Source organism: Pan paniscus, chromosome 16 (assembly GCF_029289425.2).
Source record: "Pan paniscus chromosome 16, NHGRI_mPanPan1-v2.0_pri, whole genome shotgun sequence".
Lineage (NCBI taxonomy): Eukaryota > Metazoa > Chordata > Mammalia > Primates > Hominidae > Pan > Pan paniscus.
In genome coordinates, this window is record NC_073265.2 from 63,946,511 (window position 1) to 63,958,475 (window position 11,965).

The 11,965-nt window shown below is 49.9% G+C and overlaps 1 protein-coding gene across 2 annotated transcripts; it reads right to left on the reverse strand.

The window, feature by feature from the left end:
- Positions 1-2,654: 2,654 nt before the first annotated feature.
- Positions 2,655-11,017, reverse strand: CYP1A1 (cytochrome P450 family 1 subfamily A member 1). 2 transcript variants are annotated; one of them, XM_008963472.4, is made up of 7 exons: positions 9,872-11,017; positions 6,704-7,557; positions 6,022-6,148; positions 5,848-5,937; positions 5,633-5,756; positions 5,401-5,487; positions 2,655-5,208 (listed from the first exon to the last, which is right to left on the reverse strand). In XM_008963472.4, exons 2-7 carry the CDS (start codon positions 7,526-7,528, stop codon positions 4,923-4,925), a joined length of 1,539 nt encoding a protein of 512 aa, XP_008961720.1. In that variant the 5' UTR covers positions 7,529-7,557; positions 9,872-11,017; the 3' UTR covers positions 2,655-4,922. The 2 variants fall into 2 exon arrangements, with proteins under 2 accessions (XP_008961720.1, XP_008961721.1); XM_008963473.4 differs by having other exon boundaries at positions 6,704-7,554; positions 9,872-11,011.
- Positions 11,018-11,965: the final 948 nt, after the last annotated feature.

The following is an 11,965-nucleotide window of genomic DNA, read 5'->3' on the forward strand; positions in this document are numbered from 1 at the left end:
TTTTTCTGGGTCTCCAGCTTGCAGATGACAAATCATGGACTGTCTCAGCCTCCATAATCTCATGAGCTCTTATATACATATAAAGAGATATTACATGAGCTCTTTATATACATATAAAGAGATATTATATATTATATACAGATTATTATATATAAAGATATATATCATATATAATATATGAAGATATATTATGTAAAAGATATATAGTATATATAATATATAGATATATTATATATAATATATTATACATAAAGATATATATTTATAAATGGAAAAAGAATATGAACATATATATTATATAAAGATATGTTATATATTATATTATATATTATACATTATATATTATATATAAAGATATATATAATATATAAAATATATATTAAATATAATACATATAAATATATATTAAATATAATACATATAAAGATATATAATATATAATACATATAAAGATATATATAATACATGTAAAGATGTTATATATAATACATCTAAAGATATATATTATATATTACATATAAAGATATGTTATATATAATACCTAAAAAGATATATATTATATATATAAAGAGATTTATTTTGAGGTATTGGCTCATGAGAGCCAATTATATATGTATTATATATAATCAGTCTTTTCAAAACCCTCTTGTCGAGATACCCCATGGTTCCCCACTGCAATGAGTAATAAATCCAACTTGTTTAACTACAGGTGTTTTCCTGGTGGCCCTTGACTGGAGGGCATTGACAATATATATTAATTATATTTCTCAAAAGCAAAAAGCAATACAAGCTATTTATATGTTTTTCTTCGTTTTTATAAAGCAAACATTTTTGTAACCACACTGGGTCAAGGAATAGAACTTTATCAGCTATCCCAGAGGCCCTCCACATGTCCCATTTCAATTATCACCCACTCCCTTTCCCAAAAAGTAACCACTCCCCAAACTCTTGTAGTAATCATTTCCCTGTTCTTTACAGTTTCATCACTAAGTGTGTATCCCTGGACACTATAGTTTATTGTTGTTCATTTCTTAAAATTTGGGTTCAAGCAATTTGATGTCTTTTTATAGTTTCTTTTCATCTACAAGTTTTCCCTCCATCCCTTTCTTTTCCTTATAGATTTTCTGTTGAAGAACCCAGGCCTTTTGACCCACAGAGTCTTCCAAAGTCTGAATTTTACTGACTGCACATTCATGTTGCAATTCACGTCCCTACATCCTCTGTATTTATTGCATATTGGCTGCTGGTTCCAGAGGCTTGGTCAGCCTCTGATGCAATCCCTTTGACAACACTATAGGTGCTGTTGTGTTCTTTCATCAGGAGTCACATGATGTCTGATTTTCTCTCCTTTTATGATGTCAGCAGTTGTTAGCCACAATGTTTAGATCTATTAATTTATTGGTGACTACAAAATAATGACACTAATTCTATAATTTCTTTTTCACATAATAATTGATTTTTTTTTTCGAGACGGAGTTTCCATCTTTGTTGTCCAGGTTGGAGTGCAGTGGCGTGATCTCGGCTCACTGCAACCTCTGCCTCCCGGGTTCAAGTGATTCTCCTGTCTCAGCTTCCTGAGTAGCTGGCATTACAGGCGCCCGCCACCACGCCTGGCTAATTTTTGTATTTTTAGTAGAGACGGTTTCACCATGTTGGCCAGGCTGGTCTCGAACTCCTGTCCTCAGGTGATCTCGGCCTCCCAAAGTGCTGGGATTACAGGCATGAGCCACTGTGCCCAGCTGGAATATTTTTAAGAGATACTTCTTTCTAATCTATTTGGTTCTTTTTAGGTATAGTTCATATAGGACAGGTAGAATAAATTCTTGATTTTTTTTAATGAGACAGATTCTTGCTATATTGTCCAGGCTGGAGTGCAGTGGTGTGATCTCAGCTTACTGTAACTGCCACTTCCTGGGTTCAAGCGATTCTCGTGCCTCGGCCTCCTGAGTAGCTGGTATTACAGGCGTGTGCCACCACACCCAGCTAATTTTTGTATTTTTGGTAGAGACGGGGTTTCCCCTTGTTGCCCAGGCTTGTCTCAAACTCCTGGCCTCAAGTGATCCACCCACCTCAACCTCCCAAAATGCTGGGATTACAGGCGTGAGCCACTGCGCCAGGCCTTTTTTCTACCATTTAAGCCATTTTGAACTGCATAAGTCACTGGTTTTTAGTATATTCACAAAGCTGTTCAACCATCACCACTATCTAATTCTAGAATATTTCCATCACCCCTAAGTAAACTCTGCATCTCCCAATTCCCCCTGCCCCACATTCCCTGGCAACCTCTCATCTACTTTCTGTCCCTATAAATTTACCTATTCTGAACTTTTCATACACATGGAGTCATACAATACACGGCCTTTTGTGTCTGGCTTCTTTCACGTAGCATGCTTTCATGGCTTGTTTATGTATATAGCATAAATGCAAGTTATAGTTTAAGTAGAAAATATAAATCACTACAAGAATGATTGAGCACCAAATTTCTCATCCCCCCCCGGCCGCCGCTGCACAAAGCAGGTTGCCGCAGCTGACTTCAGCTTGGTTGTTCCTTGCAGTAGCCTGAAGCTCCTGGTGAGCGGGAGCCACGGTGCATGAACAGCAACTGCTGGCCACTACGCAATGCTTCAGGAAGAAAGCTGGTCTGGGGTGGGGTAGGGAGGTCACATCCCAAGGTGTGTCTCCCTTCAGCTCCTGGCTATGTGGGTTCAGCCTCTGCCATACTTGGCATCACCACCACTCTGCCATCTCAGATGGACAGGGGCTTTCAGCATTGAGATGTGGGTTCTAATGTGATTGTAGAACCCACGCCAGGGCATGAAGAGTGAGCAGCAGATTACAACTGCTGAGCTGAGAACCCCTCTCCCCACAAAACTGTGACCAGAGCCTACCCACTTGGACTTCAGCATCTAATGCTATCAGTCCCAAATGAAAGACTGTCTCTCATCCTTCAAGGAAGGCTTGGCTCAGATAGTCTCAAGACCTGGAGCCGGGCGTGGTGGCTCACGCCTGTAATCCCAGCACTTTGGGAGGCCGAGGTGGGCGGATCACGAGGTCAGGAGATCGAGACCATCCTGGCTAACATGGTGAAACCCCCATCTCTACTAAAAATACAAAAAAATTAGCCGGGTGTGGTGGCAGGCGCCTGTAGTCCCGGCTACTTGGGAGGCTGAGGCAGGAGAATGGTGTGAACGCCGGAGGCAGAGCTTGCAGTGAGCCGAGATCGCGCCACTGCACTCCAGCCTGGGCGACACAGTGAGACTCCGTCTCAAAAAAAAAAAGACCTGGAAATCTCGCGGTGCCCACTCCCCGACCCAGCCTCTGGACCCCACCTCCCGTATGCATCTGTCTGGTAGAGTTGTGACCACAATGAATTGAATGATGTGTTTATGTGTCAGTTCCCTCAACCATTTTGGGAGGTTCTTGAAAGCAGGGACTGTACTATATTCACTTGATACCCTTATTGCCTAATTCGGAGAATACGCTTCATCAATTTGTGATAAGTTAGAGAGGGCGTAAGTCAGCACAGTGATTAGGAGTCTTGTCTCATGCCTGTAATCCCAGCACTTTGGGAGGCTGAGGCAGGTGGATCACTTGAGCTCAGGAGTTTGAGACCAGCCTGGGCAACATGGTGAAACCCCATCTCTACAAAAAAAAAAAAAAAAAAAAAGCTGTGGTGGCGTGTGCCTGCGGCCCCAACTACTCAGAGGCTGAGGTGGGAGAATCGTGTGAGCCCACGAGGTGGAGGTTACAGTGAAACAAAATGGTACCAGTGCACTCCAGCCTGGATGACCTGGGGACCCTGTCTCAAAAAATAGAGTCTTGTCCCTCAAACAGACTGCTTAAGTGCAGCGGCGACACCTCTTCACTGCTACCTCCTCTTCTTCCTCCCTACAGTAAAACCCAACACAGAATGGGGTTCAGGGTGAGTATTTAGACGAGTGATGAATCATTTATGATTCAAAAAATCTCCACCTATAGGATTTCTGAACAATATCTTTATTTAGCTCAGGTAGTTGTTCTTACACATTTTTGGATACCTGGGTTAGAATTTTCCCTATTACATTAAATCAATGGTTCTTAAGCTCTTATGCAAGCATGCAAGCTCAATGCAGGCTAGAATAGAAGGATTGTTGTGTACAAACATTAAAAATAGACATTTTATTACAAGAGTGTAGAGAAGGGAGACCAATAGAAGGTAATTGAAATACCACCCCCTCACTCCAGCCCTAGTCCTGGTGCCTGGATATGTGCACTCCCTGTGCGCTCTGCTCCCCGCAGACACAAGTCCCCAGCCCCTCCGGGACAGCAATAAGGGTCTTACAAGGCCAGAAGGCAGCCCTGTTTGTTCCTGCCTGCAGGAAGGGCAGAGGAATGTGATGTTCCCAGGAACTGTGTCCTAGACCCATAGGGTCAGATTGCTCAGCCTAGTTCAAGCAGTGAGACTACCTCTGTGCCAATATCCTGGACTGTCTCTTCCGTTCACTCTTGGCAGCTCCCAATTGTCAAAGATTGGACAGGGTCCTGGTTTGGCTAGTTCTAACTTGCTGAAGCCAGTCAGCACCCCCACAGAGCCAGCTAGCTACTGGGCCCAGGGGCTTCCAGAGAGTTCTTCAGAGCTTCTCAGAGGCCTAAGGACCTCCTAACCCTAGCAGGCCTCCTGGCTCAAGCACAACTTGGGAAGGCTCCATCAGCATCTATGTGGCCCTGTTTTACCTGTTGTCTCTGGAGGGTGTGCAGAGGCAAGTCCAGGGTAGGGGCAGGCAGGATCCCTTAGGCTTGCCCACAGCCCAGATAGCAAAACTGCAGCCAGATCAGTGTCTATGAGTTTCAGGATGAACCTTAGACCACATAGGCCAGCCCGCTGGTCTGGCTGCCCAACCAGACCAGGTAGACAGAGTCTAGGCCTCAGGGCTCTCAAGCACCTAAGAGCGCAGCTGCATTTGGAAGTGCTCACAGCAGGCATGCTTCATGGTTAGCCCATAGATGGGGGTCATGTCCACCTTCACGCCCAGTGGCACGCTGAATTCCACCCGTTGCAGCAGGATGGCCAGGAAGAGAAAGACCTCCCAGCGGGCAATGGTCTCACCGATACACTTCCGCTTGCCCATGCCAAAGATAATCACCTTCTCACTTAACACCTTGTCGATAGCACCATCAGGGGTGAGAAACCGTTCAGGTAGGAACTCAGATGGGTTGACCCATAGCTTCCTGTAACCAGAGGGAGACAGCTGAAGTGGCAGTTCAGGGCTCAGAAGTGTCAAGTGAGTGGAGCTCCAGCCCCAAAGGATAGAGGACAGGCAACCAGCCCATGGACAGGAGGATCAATGCAATGATTGTATTAATCATATATAAGAGCTTAAGAGGGTGGACCCAGCCTTTCCTCTGCATCTCTGAACTTACTGGTCATGGTTGATCTGCCACTGGTTTACAAAGACACAACGCCCCTTGGGGATGTAAAAGCCTTTCAAACTTGTGTCTCTTGTTGTGCTAGGGAGAAAGGAAGCTCAGTCAGGCTCAGGGCAACAGGCAAATCTCCCTGTCTCCCATGCCGTGTCCCTCCCACTAACCCTAATCAGGTATGTGGTCCGGAGTAAGACCAGTAACAGACAGCAGTGGCTCCATGGGGCCTTACCTGTGGGGGATGGTGAAGGGGACGAAGGAAGAGTGTCGGAAGGTCTCCAGGATGAAGGCCTCCATATAGGGCAGATGGGATCTGTCAGAGAGCCGGGGCCGCCGTGACCTGCCAATCACTGTGTCTGCAGAACACAGGGACAAGATGGATGCAGGGGCTGCCTAGACCTGGCCAGGCCCCTGGCACTGACCCCTTTGAAGGGAGCCACTACCTACCTAGCTCCTCTTGGATCTTTCTCTGTACCCTAGGGTTCATCACCAAATACATGAGGCTCCAGGAGATAGCAGTTGTGACTGTGTCAAACCCTGGACAGGGTAGAACAGAAGAAGTTAGGCAGGCAGCAGGTCAGGGCACTTGAGCACAGGAAGGACACAATGGGGTAACCATACCAGCTCCAAAGAGGTCCAAGACGATGTTAATGATCTTCTCATCTGACAGCTGGACATTGGCGTTCTCATCCAGCTGCTTCTCCTGACAGTGCTCAATCAGGCTGTCTGTGATGTCCCGGATGTGGCCCTTAGGTAGGGAAAGTCCACAGGTGAGCAAGATCTCAAACCCAGAGCTACCTCTCCATCCAGGTCTGGTCCTTCACTGTTCCTAGCACATTTGTTCTGGAGGTGATGCCCCCTGAGGCTGTTGTCCCAGCTTCTCTCTGCCTCTGCAAGGCTGTCTCCTACTACCTTAGAATGCTGCTAGCCCCAACTCATGGGACATCTGACACACAGCGTCTTGTACTGTTATCACCTGGATGTGCTCTTTATCTTCTTTCTATTATGAGGCCAGGAGATGAACTCTTTAACTCTTCCTGGCTCCCTCAGCAACTGCCCCAGGGTCCTGCATGTAATGACTCTTCAGTGGCTATTGCTGTCTGTGGAAGCATGGAAGGGTTAGTCAAGATAAAGTTCTATTTCCCTGCCAAGGAAGAAGACTATTCCACAACTGGCTTCAAGATCCCAGGTTGAAGCCTTCCTGAGAACTTGCCAAGCCCCATGCAGTTCCTCTTACCTTTGACCTCCCAGGCCCTGACGCCATCTGCTTCCCACCACCCACCTGCCTTTCCCCAGACTGTACCTTCTCAAAGGTTTTGTAGTGCTCCTTGACCATCTTCTGCATGAAGCTGTAGAACTTCTCATTCAGGTCCTTGAAGGCATTCAGGGAAGGGTTGGGTAGGTAGCGAAGAATAGGGATGAAGTCAGCTGGGTTTCCAGAGCCAACCACCTCCCCGAAATTATTATTCAGGTTGACTAGGCTAAGCAGTTCTTGGTGGTTGTGGTCATAGCGCCGGCCAAAGCAAATGGCACAGATGACATTGGTCACTGATACCACCACATACCTGTAGGGGTTAAAGTGCCCAGGCCCTGCCATCAGCTCCTGCAACGTGCTTATCAGGACCTCAGCCTCCTTGCTCACATGCTCTTCCAGGTAGCAGGAGGTTGAGGAGGCTGGGTCAGAGGCAATGGAGAAACTTTTCAGGCCATTCTGGGCCAGGCGCCGGCGGGCAGCCCACACTGGTCCAGAGTCTGGGCTGAAGGACATGCTCTGACCATTACTGATGAGGGTGAAGGTGTAGAGGTCGGGCCGGCCCTTGAAATCATCGCCCTGCCGCACCAGGGCCTGCCGGATGGTGTCCAGGCCGCTCAGCACCACCACGGGTGTGGAGCCAATGCGGATCTGCAGCACGTCCCCATACTGCTGGCTCATCCTTGACAGTGCCAGGTGCGGGTTCTTTCCCAGGGTCAGCATGTGCCCAATCAGAGGCCAGCCCCATGGCCCTGGTGGATTCTTCAGGCCTTTGGGGACCCGAGGTCTTGAGGCCCTGATTACCCAGAATACCAGACAGAAGATGACAGAGGCCAGAAGAAACTCCGTGGCCGACATGGAGATTGGGAAAAGCATGATCAGTGTAGGGATCTTGGAGGTGGCTGCTGAGAGAAGGTGCAGGAAGAAAAAAAGTCAAGCCGTCAGATTGGGGGATGAGAAAAGCCAATATCTAGAGTGTCAGGGAAAGGGGAAACCTTTCCACCAGAACTGCTTACTGGGCATGAAGAAGAGGATGAGGTGGGGAGAAGTTGTTGACCTACCACTGTGGGCTAAGAATTTCACAGTCCTTCTTCATTCAGCCCTGGCCACAAATCTATGAAGTAGCCTGCAGTGAGGCTCAGAGAAGGTAAGTAACTTGCCCAAGGTCACACAGCCAAAAAGTGTTGGATGCAGACTCCCAAGCCAAGTTGCCTAATTCCAGAATGCTTTCTCTTAACTGCTCTACCAATCTAAACTGACATCTTCCAATGTCAATCTGTGATTTCCACATAGTACCAGTACTGTCATTTACTTCACATTTTCCTAAAATCAACTTTAAATCTATCTACATATCATCATAAACAATATCTATGTGAAAGTACAAGTTTGATTTTTCCCCTAACACATTAAAATAAACACATAATCAATGTGTATCACCCCGAGTCCTACCCACCACACTTAGGAAAATCATGTTCTCAGGGGAATTAGGGATCATCTGATCCTTTAGCCTCATTTAACATTTGGGGGAAGCAGCGCTGACTTGTCCAAAGTCCCCCAGCAATCAGTGACAGAGCCAGGACTCAGACTCCTTAGGGACACTTCCCTGGAAATTTCCAGCTGCTGTCACATGTACCTCCTTTTGAAGAGTGGTCAGATCAATGAAGGAATTTTCCCAGAACCCTCAGTTCTCTGCTGCTCAATCCCAGGATGCAGGAAATCCCACCAGACCCCAGGACAGAGTGAGGAAGAGATAGGGGACAGGATGGCCACTTCCCAAACCACATTGCTTTCAGCCCCAGCTCTCTGAGTTCAACTGATCCACAGTTTAAAGGCAGCTGGAGACCAGCTAGATTGAGCTCTTTAGTCAGAGAAATCCAGGCCAGGGTTTTTTTTGGGCTCAATTCTCAATGAATGAACAGTTTGGACCTCCCCCTTTTGCAGGTTACCAGACAGCAGAGAATAAATGGAAGGTTCCCACTAGGCTGTAAGAAAACCCCAGACTGGAATCACGGAAATCAGGAATGGATCTAAACTGAAAGGAAACTGAGGCAATACTTTCTCTGTAAGCTTGACCTAAAAAGGGTGTGTAAATTCATAAACCACTCTCTCCAACATATCAGGCATCTCTGCCTGCTACCCTGGACTAGAGGTCAGTAGACCCAACATTCTAGTCAAAGTGATCTTGGACTGCACATTTTACTTTTCTGGGGTCCAATTTCAACACCTGAGAGAGGGTAAGACAAGATCTCTCAGTTCAGAGTACCCAGCTGGATCCAGAGGGAAGAGAAAACCCAGATCTGCTGTGGGGAACCTGACAGTCTTACCAGTGAGGCTCCCCACAGGAGAACCTCACAAGACAGGGAGATGGATGGTTCCTACCACAAGTATTATAGTGGAGGGAGGCTTCCTGGAGGGGCTAAATATCAAAGCACACTAGATCCCTGAGTCAACAGGGGACAGTGCCAGGCTTTGGTGTGCTATGGCGTCCCCTTCTGCACAGTGGGTATCCCAAGGACCTGCAGCCTTTGTAAGATGGTAGGAGGCCAAGGGAGATGTGACTGGTGAGTTTTTAGGGACTGGTATTTCCAGCTCCCTGCAGTTGGCAATCTGTCACCCTGATTGTCTCCCAGCAAAGGACAAAGAAGATGGTCAATGAGATAGGAAAGACCTGGGACTCCTGCACAGATCTGCCTCTATTGTCCCAGCTGTCTAGGACATCTCAGCACTGACAAGCCACCCTTGGGAGGGTAAAATCTGCCAGGGGTAGCTTCTTAGGCTAGGGCAGGGTACAGCTGGTAAGAACCCAGCCCACCCCCTCCATCCACCCTGTCCACCCAAGGAGAAGCCCCTGTCATCAGAAAGCCTGAGGGAGGGGCTGCACATATTCCAGCCTGCCAGGTGGCCTTGATGGGGAAGCCCCAAGGTAGGCAGGGAGACACTCACTAGGGGATGGAGCTGGAGCCTGGGTCCTGAAGTCCTGAATGAGATGCCATCTGTATCTAGAGGTCTGGTACCAGCTGTGGGACCATGGGCAAGTCCTCCTCTTCCCCTGGCCTCAGTTTCCCCACTAGGGGGCTAGACTGCCTGGTCACTAAAAACACTCTGAGCCTCCCTTTTTGGAGGTGCTAGACAGGTAGCTACCTAAGAAGTCCTGGAGGCACCAAAATGTTCCTTTTATTGGGAGAGAAAGGGCAAGCCAGAAGCCCCCCAGCAACTCACCTGTGGCTGTAAGGAGGTACTGAGCTGAGCTGGGAAGGGTGGACTCTTGGAGCCTGGGATCACAAGGATCAGGGAAGGTTCCAAGGAACTGTCACCTTCAGGGTGAGGGTGAAGGCACTGCCACCTTTATAGGCGGGCTTGTACGTGTGGCCACGCCTCCTTCCCTGGAGCGAGCTGAGATGGAGGGAGAAGCAGCCTGAACCGGGCTGGTCTCTCTGGGATTGGAGAGAAAGGTGGCGGAGGGCGGCGGGGGTGGGGGGTCGGGTGGGCAAGAACCCACTATGGGACACATCTCGGTGCCTGTACATAGAGGGGTGAGGGCTGGGAACACCTGAAAGTCCCAATTCCAAGGCGTCCCAAGGGCAGTGCAGAACCCAGCCGAGGAGGGGGTTTGAGGGAGAAGTCCCAGGACAGCCCGAAGAGAGGGTACGGGAAGCTCCATCCTGGGGCGCGGGGACTCCTCTTCGTCATTTTTGCACCCACTGGAACGCTGGGCGTGCAGATGCCTCCCCAGCGCTACAGCCTACCCGGACTCGGCAGGCGGGGGCGGGGCTGCCCCTTGGTGACCTCCTTCCCGGGGTTACTGAGTCCCGGCTCGCGTGAGAAGCGCTGCGACCCCAGCCCTGAGGTCACGGGGGCCGGAAGGCCAGAGGCGCCGCGGGGCTGGACCTGTCCCCCAGAGCCCGGGCGACTAGCTGAGGTTCGCGCCTCTTGATTGAAGGATCGGAATGGATGGCGAAGGGGCAGGCTCGCTGAGCGCTCACTAGCGGCTCCTCGCAGCCTCTAGGATCGCCTTAGTGCTGATTGCAACGCGCGATCCCTCCAGCCAGGACCCACCGGCCCTTGAGGGTCCCTCTTGGCTCCCGGGGTGGCTAGTGCTTTGATTGGCAGAGCACAGAAATCCGGCGGCGGGGGGCCAAGGAAAGACTCGGGCCCAGGGACCACGGAGGGGGCACCTGGCGCGGAGCCCCCACCCTACCCCCGGCTAGCTTGCGTGCGCCGGCGACATCCCTCTAGGGGGCAGAGGTCAGGCGGCCCGTCCCCGCCCCACCTGGCCCGGAGGCGCGGTGCCCAGGCGTTGCGTGAGAAGGACCGGAGGCCCGCGCAGCCACCCAGCCGCCCCATTCCCCGGCCCGGCGCGGGGGCTCGCAGTCACGCGAGGGGGGAGGGAGTCGGGGCGGGGCTCTTAAAGGGCCAGCCTCGCGCGCGGCGTGGGGTTGGGGTGGAGGGAGAGGAACTGTCGAAGGGTGGCGGGTGCGCGATTGAATAAGGGGATGCGGTGCAAAGGGTCTAGGTCTGCGTGTGGCTTCTGCCTGCGAGGAGAGGCAGCCTGCGTGTGTCCGCATTTTCGGTCCACGCCTGTGGCACGACACGAAGCCCCAGTGCCACTTGGCATGGCCTAGCTGCCTGCCTCCGACGCTGTCCCGCCCTCCGGAGCCTTCCTGTTACAGGGTTTCCAGGAAAAAAAAGTTGTATTTGCGTGCCTAGCTCAACCTGGCCCCAGCTAACATCGTTACCCGCCATCCTCGACGTGCTCCCCAACCCGGTGGCACCACCATCGGTCGCTGGTCCAGGCCAGAAAATAATCCCCTCACCTCCCATTCCGGTCATATGCGGCCTCGTGCATTGCACAAATATTTACCAAGCAACTACTATGTGCCAGGAGCTGTTCGGAGGCGCTGGCGATTGACAGAGAAGGGAACACAGCTGACAGCACTCCTAATCTCGTGGAGTTTACATTCTGATGGAAGGAGACAAGTAATATGCCCAAATCTAGAGAATGTGAGAGGGTAAAAAGTGCGGTTGAAAAAAATTAAACAGAAAAGGCGTAGGGATTATGTGAGGGCAGATTGCAATTCAAAACAAGGTGGTCAGGGAAGGCCTTGCGGAGAGAGGCAGGAGTGTGGAGTCAAGAATCAATGTGCATAGATATCTGGATAAAAAGTGTACCTGGGCAGGTGCGGTGGCTCACGCCTGTAATCCCAGGACTTTGGAAGGCCGAGTCGGGAGGATCGCCTGAGGTCAGGAGTTCAAGACCAGCCTGGCCAATATGGCAAAACCCCATCTCTACCAAAAATACAAAAATTAGCCGGG

Bases quoted from the DNA above. Each gene is read 5' to 3' on its own strand.
- CYP1A1 (XM_008963472.4), bottom strand. From the start codon at position 7,528: ATGCTTTTCCCAATCTCCATGTCGGCCACGGAGTTTCTTCTGGCCTCT. The intron at 5,938-6,021 runs GTATGGTTACCC...TACCCTGTCCAG, and splicing joins CTTGGACCTCTTTGGAGCTG to GGTTTGACACAGTCACAACT. The intron at 5,488-5,632 runs GTAAGGCCCCAT...CTTTCTCCCTAG, and splicing joins CCCTTCACCATCCCCCACAG to CACAACAAGAGACACAAGTT.